We start from the raw sequence: 18587 nt of genomic DNA on the forward strand, positions 1-18587 counted from the left end.
AGATTTTATTTTTTAAATTTTTTATTTTATGTCTATCATACAAGTATTAATTATGATTGAGTCAAACAAAAAAATTTAATGAAGAAATTTTCCAAAAAAATAAATTAATGAAAAGTACTTTAGAAAATACAATTATTTTTTTGTTGTAATAAACAAAGTTAAATAAATTAATTACTTTGTACCAAAAATAAAATTATTACTCTTTTTATTTTACAATAAGTAATTTTTTTTTATAAGCTTAGATTAAAATAAAAGAAAAAACACAAAGTTGGTTATGGAAGATCTAACACATGAAAAAAGAAAAGGACAAAGCAAAAAAATAAATAAATAGTGGAATAAAAAGACAAAAATAACAATAAATTGAAAGAGTGTTATAAGAATTTACCTCATCTAAAAGTGAATTGTTCATTTAAAAAAATAAAATGAGTAATGTTAATGATTGATCATAAATGATTTATGATTTTGTGCACATGCACGATCGATCATGTGTAATTATAATATCATTTATTAATCAACTCATACTTTTTAGATTTTTATTTTTTAAAATTCGAAACAAATTTAGTAAAATATTGATTAAGATAAGGATCAACCTCACCACCACCATTGTTCCAAAAAGATTCAACATGTACATATGAGGAGTATCATTTGAGTTATGAATCTACCCAACAAGGGTTTGATTAACAATTGCAATTTTATCTTACTTTATTGGATGACTCTAACAATCAACAATATGGATATACATATATTTGGAAGCGATATCTGGAGTCAACAAAAGTTGATGTATTTAGTTTATATTATCAATCGCATACATCAACTTTTGTTGATCAAATTTTAATTAAATTATCTCTTATAAAAAGAATCAAATAAAATATTAATTAGATGATATAATTAAAAATAATAATTAATATTAGATTGAAAATCAATGTGATAGTTGATTTTGAAATAACTTTTTTAAAAATTGGTCACTCATTATGGAATGAAGTACTATATTTTTCTTAGTATTTTTCAAGTATATCAAGACAAGTTTGACAACATATCTACATTGTCATATACTCCCTCCTATCATTATTATGAGTAAAAGAATGACATCAAAATTTGGTCACTATTATAAATAAAAAAGTTAACTGCTTTTGTTTTATTTAATGATAATATTTATAATTTACTCTTACTTTAATATAAAAAATATTTAAAATTAATAGTTAAGTATTTGATTCAAAAGAACAATTTAGTAGATTAAAATTATGTTTTACATTAAATCTAAAAAATTAATTGCACTCAACTAATTTTTTTAATAATTGTGAAAATAGTAATGTTTGTTTATAATAGTAATCAGAGAAGTAGTATGCATATTCCTTAAATACCCTTTTGTATATATATGGGTTCAATTGATACATTTAATAAATTAATAAAAGGCATATTTTGAAATATATTAATAAGAGGCTAATTGTTATGCACTAAATTTTTTTAACGATTTAACGGGTATAATTGATTGAATGAGTAAAACTCTTTATACTGATAGTATATATAAATTACATCATATTAATAAAAGTATCTAATAATTTATTTATTTTTTAAAAATTGCTCAAAAATTATTGTTTTTGGTTCTAATTTATTATTACTAATTTTTTATTTCCAAGATTTGTAAGGTAGGGCGAAGGAGGGTGTAGGGTGAAAGTTCATATTTCAGACCTTGTTTAGGTCAATGTGAAATTGATTAGTTTGAAGAAAAATTCAACCATGCGTTGCTTTGGAAATGACCAAATAATCAAAGTCGGTTATACAAATTAATTGTGGAAACAAAACTGTCTTTATGTTCCTCTTTCTCTGTAATAACTTTCCCATTTACATTAATAATATTTGTCCCCAAAAGAGACTTTTTTTTCATAGTCCCCAAAACGTGACTCATTATTTGTTTCCAATATAATTTATTTTATTTATTTTTTCAAATTATTTATTTTAATTACTCGATCTATGTTAAAATAATTGATTCATTTATTAAAAAATTTATTGATTATTTTAATTTTTAATACAACTATTTTCCATTGTATCTTTTAATTAATATTATTTGTATCATTTTTAATTTAATATCTTTTACTATGTTTTTATGACATTGATAATCTATCAATATCTAACAAAAATAATTTGTTAAAAATATTATTTTATTATATATATATATATATATATATATATATATATATATATATATTGTAATATGTGTGAAATAAACAAATGAATCAATTATTTTTGAAAGGAGTGAGTAATATAATATCTGATCATTTGAAACAAATAAAAAAAAATGATAATGCAAGGAGAGATTATTTATTTATATATATTGACATACTTAGCAGATAATCAAACAAGAAAACGTACACCCCCATGCTTGGACCAGACATTGTTCTCAATGTAAAAAGTAAAATAGTTATGAAAGGAGTAGGAAAGCTTACAAGATTATGGTGGTTGTCGAAAGTGGCCTTGTGCACATATTACAGTCATAATGACCATTACTGTCAGATAGTAATCCTTGCTGCATTCTCCTATTTTCTGCATTTTTCTTGTTTTAGCTCAGCCTACAAAATAAAAAGAAATTTTGAAAAATTAAAATTGTGGGTTGCCTTTCACGCAACGCTTGTTTATGGTCCTTAACTTGACTTTCATTTTGTAAATCTTAAGTTGGAGATCGAAGAATAAGACTTACCCTTTCTCTATTGGATTCCCAACTACATAATGCTTCAACCTTTGACCATTCATAGTGAAAACTCTAGTGGCCTCAATCCAGATTTCTACAGCTCCAAACGGGAACACCTTACGAATTTGAAATGACTCGGACCACCTCGAATGAAGTTTACCCGAAAACAACTTCAATCGTGAATTGAAAAGTAATACAAAGTCGCCTTATTTGAATTATCTTCTTGTTATGTGCTTATCATGCCACTTCTTGGTTCTTTCCTGGTTGAGTTTAATATTCTCATAAGCGTATAACCTCAACTTATCAAGCTCATTGAGTTGGAGCTTCCTTTTTTCACTAACAACCTTCAAATCAAAGTTAATGATCTTTATTGCCCATTATGCTTTTTGTTCAAGCTCAATTGGGAGGTGCCAAGACTTTCCATATATCAACTTGTAAGCAGTCATACCAATGGGAGTCTTGTAGCCCAAAGCGCATCATCTAGCTTTACGGACCAGTCATTCCTCGATACAAAGACAATTTTCTCGAGAATGCTCTTAATATTCCTATTGGAAACCTCTACCAGTCTGCTAGTTTAAGGGTGATATGATGTGGCAATTTTGTACTTCACTCCATACTTTTTTAGCAGGCCTTCAAACTATTTAGCTATGAAATGAGAGCCTCCATCACTAATCACCACCCTTGGCACACCAAACTTGGGAAATATTACCTTTTTGAAGAGCTTAATCACTACCTTAACATCATTTGTTGGGGCAACGACAACTTCAATCCACTTGGACACGTAATCCACTACTACAAGGATGTATTGATTTCCAAGAGATGAGAGAAAGGGTCCCATAAAATCAACTCCCCAAACATAAAATATTTCAACTTCGAGGATATTGTTCAAAGGCATTTCAATTTTTTTTTTTATATGTTTCCAGTACGCTGACATTGATCACATTACAGCACAAAGCGATGCATGTCTTTGAAGAGTGTGGGCCAGTAGAAGCCTGCTTGAAGTATCTTTGCTGCAGTTTTTGAGGAACTAGCATGTCCGTCGTATGCGGAGCAATAATAGTGAAACATGATGTTTTCCATTTCTTCTTCTAGGACATATCTTCTGAAAACTTTATCAGCCCCTCTCTTAAAAGTTGAGGTTCATCCCAATAACAGTGTTTAAGATCCGAGAAAAACTTCTTCTTTTGTTGATAATTCAACTATTACGTAATTCACAAAATCAGCATACCATGGTGCTTCTATTTGTGCAAGAGCAAACAATTAATCATCAGGAAATAAATCATCCAACGACAACTTATTTTCATTTTTTTCATGTAGCCTTGAGAGATGATCGACCACCACATTTTCAACCCCCTTCTTCTCTCAAATTTCTAGATCAAACTCTTGGAGAAGTAGTACCTACCGGATCAACCTCAGCTTAACATCTTTCTTGCTCAAGAGATGTTTAATGGTTGAATGGTATGTGTTGACAATTATCTTCGATCCCACCAGGTAGGAACGAAACTTGTCAATAGAAAACACTACTGCCAATAGCTCTTTCTCGGTTGTGGCATAGTTAACTTGAACTTCATGCAAAGTCCTACTAGCATAATAGATAGCATGAACTTTTTTGTCTTTTCTCTGCCCCAACACTGCACCTACAACAAAGTCGCTAGCATCACATGATTTCAAATGGAAGACTCCAATCAAGTGGTTGCATAACCGGGGCGGATATCAATGCTTCTTTTAACCTGCAAAATGACTCAAGACAAAATTTATCAAAGACAAAAGTTCAGTCCTTTAGGAGCAGACTGTTTAGAGGCTTAGAAATCTTTTAAAAATCTTTAATGAATCGACGGTAAAATCCTGTATGCCCCAAGAAACTTCTCACTTCTTTTACGGAGGTGGGAGGTGACATTTTCTCTATTACCTCAATTTTTGCTTTGTCTACCTCAATACCTGGCTCGAACACCAATGTCCAAGAATAATTCCTTCTCTAAACGTAAAGTGGCATTTCTCCCAATTTAACACAAGATTAACTTTTTCACACCTTTCAAGTACCTTTTCAAGATTTGCCAAGCAATTATTAAAGCTAGATCTATACACAGAAAAGTCGTCCATGAATACTTCCATTATATTCTCAACAGAATCAGAAAAAATTGACATCATGCAACGTTGAAAGGTAGCAGGGGCATTGCACAAACCAAAAGGCATTCTCCTATAAGCATAAGTGCCAAAAGGACAAGTAAACGTTGTTTTCTCTTGGTCACTAGGATGAATGGGAGTTTGAAAAAAAACCAGAATAGCCATCCAAATAGCAAAAACGTGAATGCTTTGCTAACCTTTCTAACATTTGGTCAATAAAGGGGAGAGGAAAGTGATCTTTACGAGTTGCTTTGATCAGTTTTCTGTAATCTATACACATCCTCCACCCCGTAACTGTCCTAGTTGCAATGGATTCATTTATTTCATTTTTAACAACAGCGATATCTCCCTTTTTTGGAACTACTTGAACGAGATTAACCCATTTGTTATCAGATATAAGGTAAATTACCCCAACATCTAGGAGTTGAAGTACCTCTTTTTTTACAACTTCTTTCATGTTAGGATTTAACCTCCTTTGATTCTTAATAGAGGGTTTATAGTCTTCTTCAACTAGTATCCTATGCATGCAAATTGATGGATTAATTCCCTTTAAGTCCTCAATAGTATACCCAATAGCTTTTGGATACATCTTGAGGACTCCAAGCAATTTTTCATTTTCTTCACCATTTAATTCAGCACTTACAATGATAGGAAATGTAGAATTTTTGCCACATAATTCATACCTGATATTTGAGGGCAAATGCTTAAGTTCTACCTGTGGAGCCTCTTTTGGGAGAGGTGCTGAATTTTCTGTTGCTAATGCCTCAAAATTTAAGTTTGGAAGAGAAGGATTTTCATCAAACAAGTTAGCATATGCATCAGCTTCCTTTGCCAAGTCTTCATGACTTGTGCTTCCAATCAAGCTTGCTTCCAACCCATCTTGTGAAAGTGGTACTAAAGGACATTCCTTAACACAATGATCAATTAAATCGATCCATCATCAAGAATCTTAAAGAGAAGGACTTTTCATAAGGTTTGATAAATTCAATTCAATTTTTTCATCACCCACATTGAAGACAAGCTTCACATGTTTCACATCAATAATAGCTCATGTTGTGGCTATAAAAGCTCTCCCAAGAAGAATTGGGACTTGGGAGTCCTCTTCCATTTCTAACACCACAAAATCAGCCGGTATAAACAATTGTCCTACTTTGATAGGAACATCTTCTAATATTCACACCAGATACTTGATAGATCAATCAGCTAACTGTAAGGAAATGTTTGTGGGCTTTAACTCACACACATCAAGCTTCTTACAAACTGACAAAGGCATGAGGCTTACACTAGCCCCAAGATCATACAAAGCATGTTCAAAACTCATATCACCAATAACACAAGGAATAGAAAAACTTCCAAGGTCTTTAATTTTGGGAGGCAATATTTTGAATTATGGCACTACATTCCTAAGTTAAAGCAATTGTCTCATTGTCGTCAAGTTTTCTTTTGTTTGACAAAATATCTTTCAAAAATTTAGCATATGACGACATTTGAGATAGGTCTTCGGTGAACAAAATATTGATATATAATTTTTTCAAAAGTTCCAAAAACTTCCTAAATTTCTCCTCAATTTTAGCCTTGGTTGTATGGTGTTGGAGGCACATAAGGTTTTTCTTTTCTCTCATCTACCCTCTTACTTGATGATTGGGTTCTTTTACTCTCATCCTTAACATTCACTTCCACATCATTACCATTGGGTTCCTCTAATTATTTTCCATTTCTTATGGTGACATCATTTAATTGTCCCTTGGGGTTAGGTTCAGGCTTCCCCGAGAATACACCAGGAGATCTAGAGGATGAAGCAACTTGTTGAGCCACTTGGGTGATTTGTGTTTCCAACATTTTATTGTGTGTGGCCATAGAATCTACCTTAGATACTAACTGCCTAAGTGCTTCATTCATTGATTGATTTTGATTTTTAAACTCCTCATTTTGTTTGGTTTGAGTCAACACAAAATTTTCCAACAAATTTTCTAAGCTAGACTTTTGGGGGTTGTTGAAACACCTTGGTCCTTGGAAACTGGGAGGTCTAACCATTGGTTGGGGGATGGGATTAAGGGGGTGATTTTTGAAGGAAAAATTTGGATGATTCATCCACCCTTGATTATAAGTATTTGAAAAATGGTCCCTTTTTGTGGATTGTTAAGATAATTAAGTTGCTTATTACTCTCCCCACCATTAACACACATTCCGACTTGACATTCAACAGCCACGTGACCAATAATACCATAAATTTTACAAGGAGAAACATTTGGTGTGACATCATTTATATTCAATTTTTTAAATTTTTGAAACAATACATCTACCTTAGAAGCAATATGATCTAATGCATCAACTTCATACATGCCTCCTTTCTTCTGAGGAGATCGATAACTTGACCATTGGTAGTTGTTTTGTATCATGTCTTCAATTAGAGCATATGCTTCTTCTATGTTCTTGTTCATCAATGCTCCTCATGTAGTAGCATCTATTGTCATTCTTGTAGTGTATGAGATGTATGGACAATTAGTCTTCTCTCCATCCCATAATGAGGGCACAATATCAACATCTCTTTGAAGCCCTCCCAAGCTTCATAGAGCGATTCTCCTTCCTTTTGAGAAAAACTTGTGATTTGATTTCTCAATTGTGCAATTTTGCTTGGTGGAAAATATCTAGCAAGGAATGATTGTTTTAACTAATCCCATGTGGTAATGGATTTAGAAGGCAATGAATGTAGCCAAGCTCTAGCTCTATCCTTTAATGAAAAAGGGAAAAGTCTTAGTCTAATGCTGTCACTAGTCACCCTATTCATTTTCATTTTCATTTTCATTTTCAAAAAAAATAGATAAATGAAGTTTTGGATCATCTGTTGGAGTACTAGATAATTGGTTTTGTTGTACCACAGATAGCAACGAAGGTTTTAATTCAAAATTGTTAGCCTTTACCGTCAGACGCGCAATACTCGAATGTGGTACCGTAGTATTAGGAGAGGCATATTCTTTCAAGGTTCTATTTTCAACCATTTTTAAATCTTTTTCTTGTTCAGAAATATTTTTGTCTCTTCTTCTCCTATGGAAAAAATCTTTCTATCTCAGGTATTGGTTTGACAAGATTCCCAAGACTTCGGATTCTTCACATTCAAAGAGAGAAAAATCAGTAATATATATATATATATATATATATATATATTAATGAAATTTTTTAGTCTAATCGGTATAGAAAAGGATAATTAATATAAAAAAGCAAAGTCCCCGACAACTGCGCCAAAAACTTGATAAGATCGCAAGTGCACGATATTATCGTGTAGTAAAAATTATCGTTCCCACAAGGACTTTGTTGTGAGTACTAGTGTCTATTTACTATGATGATTAGCTAAAATAGTAAATATTGATAATGATTTTTGGTTTAAAATTCACAATAAAAATAAAGCCTTGGGATTGTAGTTTTCACAATGATAGATACAATAAAATTAACCTTTTCTGAGTTATGGGTGTTAAACTCTTAAAAATCAGATAAATAATTGTAACTAATGCCTTCTTTTAAAGAACAAAAGTGTATTTTAAACTAATAACCAACTTATTTTCATGATTGATGTATTAGCAAAACCCTTTAAGAGAAGATATCTTTCATGATTTCAAAAGAACCAAAATCTATTTTCATGATTTGATTCTCTTGTCCAATATTAGGGATCAGATATCAAATCTACCTTTAGGTATATTATTTGATATCTAAGTATGAATATGATTCTTACTAAGATTGGATTAAAAGATCAACACCCATGACAAAAATAAATAGAAATTGTTAGAGATCCAACATTGAAAATCCTACAATCCCAAGACAAGGAAGATCTACTCACACATGATAGTAGAATCAAAGCTTAAATATAAAAATATTGGAAATATAAAATAACAAAACAAAAATCGAAAACTAAATAATATTGAAACTAGAAAATTTCTAAGAGAAAGAGTAGTAAGAGATAATGAATAGGAAAAATATCTCTAAATCTGAGTATTTTGGTCTTTTTTATAGTCTTAGGTGCCTTCATGAGTTTTAATTACACTAAAACATCAGAATTTCATAGGAAGAAAATGGTTCAACAGAAAATGAGCAATTTATGACCATAATGGTCATTACTGCCAGACAGTAATAGGTGCAGCAGTAGAAGATGAACAGATTATAGTCATAATGATCATTACTCCCAGACAGTAATCCTTGCTCACTTGAATTGGAAAATTCTTATTTTATTTATTTTTTTTCGTTCATCCATTATGGTTGTAATGACTATTATGGCTAGACAGTAATGTTTGTTGGAACTTGTGTTTCTTTCATTTTCTTGATCACTTGACTTCAATGCTCTTTTGCTCCAAAAATCTTCACTTATTCCTTCACTTCTCCTTGTAATCAAAGCAAAACAAAAAGGTAATAAAATAGAACTAAAATCGAATTAAAAATATTAAATTAACCTATCAAATGAAGCTATAAAAATAGATAAATTCTAGCTTATCATGAATCGATTCACATGTGTCTTGAAAATTCGGGATTTCTTCCTAAAGCAATCTAAGTCAATTCACACACGTGTAAGTCTAATTATAAAACCTCGCATAATTGTGAGAGTTGATTCACACTTTATGTAAGACGATTCACAAGGCTCGGAACATCACAAATGAATTCAGGACCCCGACAAATCAACTTACGAACCCATGAGTTGATGTACAAAATTAAAAATCACTTACGAATGATTTTTAATGCATTTCAGAGTGTCCCAACGTGTTCCTATCGTGCAACTAAGTTCATGCATGATAAAATATAATTTTTTGTGTAACTTTATTGATTCAAATGCACTTGTGAACAATTGACATATGAGAATAAACAAATGCATACAGTCACCATCTAACAAATTAAACCTAATTTTGATGTTTGTCAAAATACTAAGTCTATGTTAGGAAAACCTACAATTACATTCTTCTCATTTTTTATAATAACAAAACTTTGTGAAGACTTTATTGACAAACTTTCTCAATATATTGAAAAAGAATTTGGAATGGAAATGCTCCTTTGAATTTGTGCCGTTACTGTGAATTCATAATTTAAAATTGTGTTCTAACTTTTGTATTCGTTTCTCCCCTTTGAGATTATAGAAAAAATAAATAAATTAAAATCACAAAATTATGAGTTCGAATTGTCCGCATGCAATACAAATAGCCAAAACCTAGATGATGCATCCATGTAATTCATGATTACACAAAAAAATTAATCTCAACGCATTAAACATAGAAAACTATTATATAATCAACAAAATCATAAGACATACACATGGCTGTTTGCTCACAAACAAAGCACTAAAATATTCAAGCAAATATCCAAAAGTAATATGATAAACTGTAGTAGACAATCATAAAATGAAATCTAGAGAAGTTAAAGGAATCATAAATATAATAGACACATAGTAGAATGCTTGAGAAAAAAAACATAACAACAACTAGAGCAAACTAGTTAAAGCAAACACATCAAAACACTTAGAATTGATGTATTAAAACACATTTTGTTAAGTGATCAAGAAAAAAAAAATAGTATACTCATTTCACATATGCGATATTTTAATATATGTTGAAAACAACCGAAACAACACAAATTGAGTATACTTAATTGAACTAATTCAACAATGAAAAAGTTAAGAGACACACCTTTGTGTACTAAGCCTATCAGAGGGAACCATACAATTACACGACGAGATAGGTAGTATAAGAATAAAAGTCTCACCACGGTTTCCATGAGACCGATGAGAGTAAAAATGGATAACTAAAGAAGAAATAAGGTGTACCAAAGTTGTTGATGGTTGAAGGCAACCCTATGTTTCAAATAAAAATGTCCAAAAACTCTAAAGTTGTGTTTAAATAGGGCTTTAAATTAGTTAGGTTGAACTAGCAAAGCCGAATTTCTACAAAAAAGAAATGATAAAAACATATTATGTAGTCAAAACAATAAAAAAAATATATCATTTTTTGTTACAAAAAATGATTATCTAAATTGTCTAATTTATTAACATTGTGCGACAATTATACTATTTCACTATTTTTGACCTTAACACGAGTTAATGGTGTCTGGTGAAATTGTCCCTTAAGACATTAAAAAGCTAACAGAAACACCTACGATAATGCTAGAAAAATCCTTAAGATAATTCGATTTCTAAAAATGAGTAAAATACATTTGAAGTTTTTTGTATTGCGTCATAGTCAAAACTTGTGATGCACTCATAAAGTGTATTTGAACTTGTAGATATCAAATTGAAGTTAAACAAAGTCCATTATAAATATAAGAGACACTTCTAAAATTATCATAAAAAGACATTCCTCTAATTTAATCTTTAACAAAACTTTAATTAAAGAGTATAAAATAATTATAAAAAAAAATATAATGAAATTTATTATTAATCCTACTTCTGAAATACATGTATTGCATAATGCATTTTAAGTATTTTATGTTTGGTAGTTAGATGTGCATTGAAGGCATGCAACATGATATTGTAATTTGTGTTGCTTGAATGACATTCTATGTATTTATGACATATATTTCTTGCATGATCTTCTAGCATATGATTGAATAATTTTTTCAACCATGCTAAAAACGTGGATAAAGATTCACTCATGACATTGGAAGTAGATATCTTTTAAGTACTTATGTCAACACTCTTTGAGTCTTGAGATCTAATGTAACTCTTATGATACTCTAAAATTCAATTCATCTAAATTTTTATTTATAAAATAAAAATTATTACTTATTTTGTCTTATAGTAAATGTTATGTTTGAAATATGTTATTGTCTTACATTATTTGTTATTTTAAAATTTTGTTAATTAATTAATTAATTAACTAACTTTGTAATGCTATCTTTGTTATTTTAAAATTTTTTTAATTAATTTATTTATTTTGTAATGCTATCTTTATTTATCAAAGTAGTTGTAAGTTCAAGAAAATAGAGAAAGTATCATTTATAGTAAAAAAAAAATGATAATCTAAATTTGTAATAGGGATGACAACACAATCTGCATTTTAGCGATCCTTTTTCCATGCGCCTAATCTGAAAAACTTAATGCTCCTTCTAATTTCTTGGAAAACTCAGTATCATTGTCTTATGTGTGCTATTTGTTGGAACACAATCAAATGTGGAGGGTGAATCAATGGTGAAAAAATCGATAATTGAAATTTTTTTGGTGTTTTAGAAAATGATGGAGAAAAGAGAGAGATTATGGAAGAGAGTATTTTCTGTTTTTTACTATATTATCAAATTGACATTAGTCTTTTGAACAATGCACACAAAAGTATTTATATGGGGTACAATGTGGAACCAATTAATTTGGCCCAAAAACAAAATTTGAATTATATTTAACTTCCAATACACCACCTTAATTCAAATGCTCCACATTCTTCATGCCTAGCTTCATCACAAGTTTGTTGAAAACCTCATTCGTAACGCCTTTCGTCAACAAATCTGCAACTTGTTCTTCGCTTTTGCAATACCCCACTAGTTCCCTCAAATAGTGAAACCTCATCTCAATATGCTTGCTCCTCCCATGTGCTATGGGATTCTTAGCAAGGTTGATGGTTGAAACATTGTCCATCAACAGCAGAACAACTCCTCTCGTGTTGTTGTCCAGCTCATGCAGCAGGTTCACTAGCCACACAGCTTGGCATGCACATAACGAAGCTGCGATATACTCCGCCTCGCAGGAAGAGACAGCAACCACCGGCTCCTTTTTAGAACACCAAGAGATTGGTGCCCCTCCGAACATAAAGACATAACCGGCCGTTGATTTCCGTCATCCTTATCTCCGCACCAATTGGAGTCGGTGTATCCGAGTAATTCGCAACTTTTGCCCATGCCATTTGCAGGAAACAAAGTTCCACAGCCAAGAGTACCTTTCACACCAATACCTTTTTTACCTTTCGGTAAATCAACCAACATCCATGTATTGTTCCTTTCAATTGATTCCAGCTCTTCCTTCATAGCACACATCCACTTTGGATCGCTTAATGCCTCCTTCGTATTCACCGGTTCGGATTCGACCATTAGAGCGAAATGAATAAGATCACCCTCATTGTTGATCTCGCTATCTTGGAATAATTCACAATCACGGAGTCTTTGAGGCAATCCTCTTCGCCTTGTTGGTCGTCTACTTGATTCACCTGTTTCGGTTCTGAAAGGTTGCTGTACAGCACCTTCAGTAGGCTGAAAATTCTGATTTTCCTGCAGAAAATCGATTGGCAAATCGATTTCCACCTCTCCAGAAGCTCCAGGATGCTGATTTTTGTGGCATAAATCGATTGGTAAATCGATTTCCCCTCTCCAGAAGCAAAATTTTGATTTTTCTGCAGAAAATCGATTGGTAAATCGATTGGCACTTCGCCAGTAGCTCTAGGATGTCGATTTTTGTGGCATAAATCGATTGGTAAATCGATTGGCACTTCACCAGTAGCTCCAGGATGTCGATTTTTGTGGCATAAATCGATTGGTAAATCGATTTCCCGAGCTGATATGGCAGTTTTTCTGCTGTCAAACTGCTGTATCTCATCCACAATCACATCTCGACTAATTACGATCTTCTTGCTACTCACAAACAATTTGTAGCCTCCGGTAGGATGATATCCGACAAGCAACATCATTTCACTCTTGTCATCAAGATTTTTTCGAAGCTGTCCCAGAATATGTTGAAATGCTACCGAACCGAAAACGCGCAAATGACTCAAATTCGGTTTGAATCCAGACCATACCTCTTCTGGAGTCACCTTTTCCAGCTTCTTTGTAGGACACCTATTCAACACATAGGCGGCTGTAGCAACAGCTTCTCCCCAAAGCTCTTTCGGCAAATTCTTTCCTTTCAACATGCTACGCACCATGTTCATAATTGTCCGATTTTTCCTCTCGGCCACGCCATTTTGCTGAGGCGTATAGGATGGTACAACCTCACGCACTATACCCTCATCATCACAATACTTCCCAAATTCTCTCGAAGTAAATTCGCCTCCGCCGTCAGTTTTGAGAATTTTGAGTTTGTGACCGCTTTGCCGCTCAACCATGTATTTAAATCGTTTGAACACCTCAAACAGCTCATCCTTCCACTTTATGAGATAAATCCACAGCTTCCTACTAAAATCATCGATAAATGTGACAAAGTATCGATTACCTCCATACGAACTGACTTGCATTGGTCCGCACACATCGGAATACACCACCTCAAGCTGATGTTTGGTCCTATGACCTGCATCTATCTTCACGAACCAATCATTTCTTCCCGTCATATGTGTCGAACAACCTGAGTCCAAGTACCACTCATTTCTCCCTTGGGCTCCATCTCGAACTGTTACCATTGCGTTTTTCTCCGAATGCGTTTTTGCAGATTTTTCTGCACTGCAATAGTTGTTGTCCAGCAACTTCCTCTTGTCACAGTTGTTGTACAGCACCTCTTTAATTTCATAGTTCTCTTCCATGATCATTACAAGAACCGTGTTATCATAATCCACATCTTGCCTAGCAACCTTAGCCTCATTCGCATGATTCTCCCTTAGTTTCGCTCTACACTCTCTTGCGAAATGCCCAAGCTTTTGACAATTGTAACACTTCTTGGTACTTTTGTCGAACGGCTTGTAGTTGTCTTGACCACCACCTTTGGAACTGCCCTCACCTTTCCTTGAATTTTGTGACTCTTTTTCATCAAAATTTTGGAAATTTTTCTTTCCTCTAGAAGGCCATTTCCCTTTCGATTTCTTATTCTTCTCGTTGAAACGGGCTTGCAAAGCAACTTCCTCTTTGGCTTTATCGTTTCCTCTTTCGTCCATTCTTTGTTCATGAGCTTCCAATGAACTTTGAAGTTCATCTTTCGTCATCGTCTTGAGATCCTTCGATTCCTGAAGCGCCACCACAATATTATCGAACCTTGGTGTTAAAGAACGCAATACCTTTGACACAAAATTCTGTTCGGAAACGGCTTCACCGCACGACTTCATTTGATTCCCCAAGCGTGTCACACGCATCACGTAATCGTTAATCGTTTCCTTGTCTTCCATTTGAAGTAACTCAAACTGCCGCTTATGAGTTTGTAACCTCACCACATTCGCCTTATCCACACCAGCATAAGCTTTCTCAAGAATACCCCAAGTTGTCTTCGCCGAGTCGCAATCGCCAACCTTTTCGAAGTTGTCACTATTGACGCAAGAATGGATCAAGAAAAGGGCCTTGTAGTCTTTCTTCTTATCTTCCTTGAATTTCGCTTGTTGGGCTGCTGTAGCCTCTTTACCAAGAGGAGTAATGCCATCGGTAATCATATCAAGAACATCTTGATATCCAAACAAAACTTTCATTTGTTTGTGCCATTTGTCATAATTCTTCGAATCAAGAATCAGAAGGTTGGCAGCGATTTTGTCATTGGAAACGGACATGTTTGCAACGGAAATTGGATCTGAACCTTGCTCTTGATGCCAGATGTTGGAACACAATCAAATGTGGAGGGTGAATCAATGGTGAAAAAATCGATAATTGAAAATTTTGATGTTTTAGAAGATGACGGAGAAAAGAGAGAGATTATGGAAGAGAGTATTTTCTGTTTTTCACTATATTATCAAAATGGCATTAGTCTTTTCAACAATACACACAAAAGTATTTATATGGGGTACAATGTGAAACCAATTAATTTGGCCCAAAAACAAAATTTGAATTATATTTAACTTCCAATACTATTGAGTTTTTGGTTGCTCAATTGCAAGATACTACTCATTCTGTTTTTTTTCTTCAGATTTTGTAGAAAATTTATGTTTTTATTCAATTATCATTTTCAAAATTCAATATAATATTGTTTAGTATTATTTTGTCAAGAATATCATTAACTATTTATGACAGAAACAGAAAATAACTTCACCAAATGTAATAAAATTTATTGGTGTAAATGTAAATAGTCATAATCAAAATGACAAATTAAAAAGAAGCAGATTTTTAATACTGCCCTCAATGTCTTGAACTACAAGTTGGTGCTGCAAATAAATGAACGCGTATAAACCAAATCAAAGTTTGTTCATCTTCACATATTTATTCTTTTTCTTGTTGTCGTTATGAACAAACCGGCCATTAAACACCAACAGAATATTAAAGGTTATAGGTTACAATGAAAAGCTAAACCCCCCTTATAAAAAATGTTAAAAAGGTTACTATGAAAAACAACATAAAAACAAGAGATTAAGTGTGCTCTTTTAATTGATTTGACTATTTTCATCTTACTATTTTAATGTATATTTAGGGCTTGTTTGATCTACATCTTAAAAACTTTATTTTAGTATTTTAAAATTTAAAATTTTAAAAATTTGTTTGAATTATTTATTTTTAAAAATTGTTATGCAAAATTATTTATAATATTATATTTTTTTAAATTAAAAAAATAAAATAGATAAATGGTGTTTTACTTTTCATTTTTCAGTTTTTTAAACTCTGTGGTCAAAAACTAATTTAAAAATTAAAGTTGCCAAATAATTTTTTTTTTAATTTTCTTTTTAAAACCAATTTTCTAAAATTTATTTATAAAATAATTTTTAAAAACTAAATATTAAAACACAATCAAACATACCTTTAATAATTTTTTTTATTTTTAACTCTGGGGATATTAGTATCTTGTACTATATAGCACGGCTGATACATTATTCGAGAGAAAGAACAACAAGGGTCAATTCAAATCCAATTACTCAACTTTCTCTATGTACAAAAACTTCAATAAAGTTGGAGCTTTCTCAAGGAGAGAGTATTGAGACAGATAGAGAATATTTAAAGTACAAGTACGATTTATCAAATATATTTAGAGGTCTAAAGCAAATATTAGAGTGAAATTAGGATTGTTTAAATATTTTAGAAGTTATTTTTTAATTTAAAAAATAAGTTTTTGATAAAAACAAAATAAAATTTTAATAATTAAAAAAATGGCAAATTAAATTTTTAGTTCCTATTCCGATAAAAAAAATTCTCAATTTTTTAGTTTATAATATTATTATTCACTTTTAATCTCTATTTTAAAATATTTGTATAAAAAATTGATATTTTTAATCCCAAAAAAAAATCCTTATAAAATAATAGAAATTAAAAGTGAATAATTTTTTTAAAGACTAAATTTGAAAGACTATAATTTTGTAGAAACTAAAAATATATTTAATCCAAAAAATTTTACCTTCATTTTATTATATTATGAAAACAATATTAAGACCCTGCATTGACGAGGCCCTCTGCAGTTGGACTGCATGCGCAGGGTCCTGACCGGCCTTGAGTGAAACTTACAAAAAAAAACAAATTTTATAAAATAAAAAAGAATAAAGTTTTACAACATCCACATTTAAACTTGGATCATGATAAAAATAAAATCCTTATCTTGACCAATTGACCTAAATCAACATCTATAACTGATATGTCTATATATATTATATATTCATAATTCAATTGAATCCTTTTACCCAAAATTCTGAAGATTAAAGCCCAAGCTTTGATTACTTGGGCAGACCGACCCTAAGTAAAGGTCAAATTATCATACATTAGACTTACTTAAACAATCATTTTTCTTATTAGATTTGTATATTGAATCAAAATGAAATACTATTATTTATAAATTTATTTTAAACATCATATCATACATATTTTATATGAAACTTGAGTTTTTACAATACACTCTCTCACACTTAGACGTGGGAATATGTCAGGTCAGACCAGACTTTTAAAGATATGAGTCTGATCTACAATTAATTTTTTAGGCCTAAGTATGGCCTACGGCCTATCATAATTTTTTTTTTCTTTCTTTTTTGGTCTGGTCTGACTTGAAAGTCTATTTAAAAACCTTATTAACATTAAAACATTTAAATATTATATTTTACATATCTATATATATTAAACAAACAAAATAATTTTTAAAAAATCTGAAACAAACACCATTTAAAACCTAAAAAATAATTTTTAGTTTCAAAGAATATATTATTTCCCGAAACAAATACACACATTATTACCTCTTAAACAAATACGAAACGACTACTGAGTGATTGCTTAATTGAACGGATATCGAATATGGAACGATTACCGAATATAGAATCGCTACCAAATATGAAACGACTACCGAATATGGAACAACTACTGAGTGATTGCCTAATTGATAGACTTTAAAATAAAAAATAATATTATTAATAAATAATAATAAAAAATAACATTAATAAATAATAAAATATATATAGGTCGCATGTCAGGCCTAATAGGTTTTTTTATAAGTTCGGGGCTGACCTATTTAAATAAATAGATTTTAAAAATAGCACGAGCCTAGCTTTTTTATTAAATAGGTCATATCAAGTCATAAGTAAGTCAGACCATAGTCCCCTGACGGACGACCTAACCAATTCTCATCTTTAATTACACCCCAACAAAATTAAATTTGATATCTATATATAAATAATGTGTGATCCGATCGATATACTTTGATACCACAACCCGACCCAATGATAAGATCACTAAAATAATTGTTATAGACCTACAAAATTGATTCTTTTACTTTTAAAAGGCATCCGATTTTTTTTATTATTTAACTAAAAACCTTATAATAATATTTTCAAATCTTAAACTAATAAAATTTTATGTAAAATTAATATTGTCTTTGTAAATATTAAATCAGCTGACTTAATTTTAACAATTGAAAAATAAATATGGTATACAATCAATTATATTAATTTTAATAAATAATATTTTATTCTAAAGGGTCTAAAAGTGATTTTTTATACAATTTTAATTATTTTAGTAG

General features: G+C 31.2%; 1 protein-coding gene and 1 non-coding gene across 2 annotated transcripts; one reads left to right on the forward strand and one right to left on the reverse strand.

Annotated features, from left to right (window-relative positions):
• The first annotated feature begins 7326 nt into the window (after positions 1 to 7326).
• Positions 7327 to 7432, forward strand: LOC113785922 (small nucleolar RNA R71). The gene has a single exon (XR_003472102.1). It is a non-coding gene; the product is annotated as a small nucleolar RNA R71 (small nucleolar RNA).
• Positions 7433 to 12188: 4756 nt separating this feature from the next.
• On the reverse strand, positions 12189 to 15219 carry LOC140919606 (uncharacterized). The gene is made up of 3 exons (XM_073365976.1): positions 13381 to 15219; positions 12587 to 13030; positions 12189 to 12536 (listed from the first exon to the last, which is right to left on the reverse strand). The coding sequence occupies exons 1-3, from the start codon at positions 15217 to 15219 to the stop codon at positions 12189 to 12191; spliced, it is 2631 nt and encodes an 876-aa protein (XP_073222077.1).
• Positions 15220 to 18587: the final 3368 nt, after the last annotated feature.

The sequence above is a fragment of the Cicer arietinum genome, chromosome 3 (genome assembly GCF_000331145.2).
Source record: "Cicer arietinum cultivar CDC Frontier isolate Library 1 chromosome 3, Cicar.CDCFrontier_v2.0, whole genome shotgun sequence".
NCBI classification, from domain to species: Eukaryota; Viridiplantae; Streptophyta; class Magnoliopsida; order Fabales; family Fabaceae; genus Cicer; species Cicer arietinum.

Bases quoted from the DNA above. Each gene is read 5' to 3' on its own strand.
- LOC140919606 (XM_073365976.1), bottom strand. From the start codon at position 15,219: ATGTCCGTTTCCAATGACAAAATCGCTGCCAACCTTCTGATTCTTGAT. The intron at 13,031-13,380 runs GTAATTAGTCGA...GATTTTCTGCAG, and splicing joins TTGTGAGTAGCAAGAAGATC to GAAAATCAGAATTTTCAGCC. The intron at 12,537-12,586 runs GTTATGTCTTTA...TGTTCTAAAAAG, and splicing joins ATGACGGAAATCAACGGCCG to GAGCCGGTGGTTGCTGTCTC.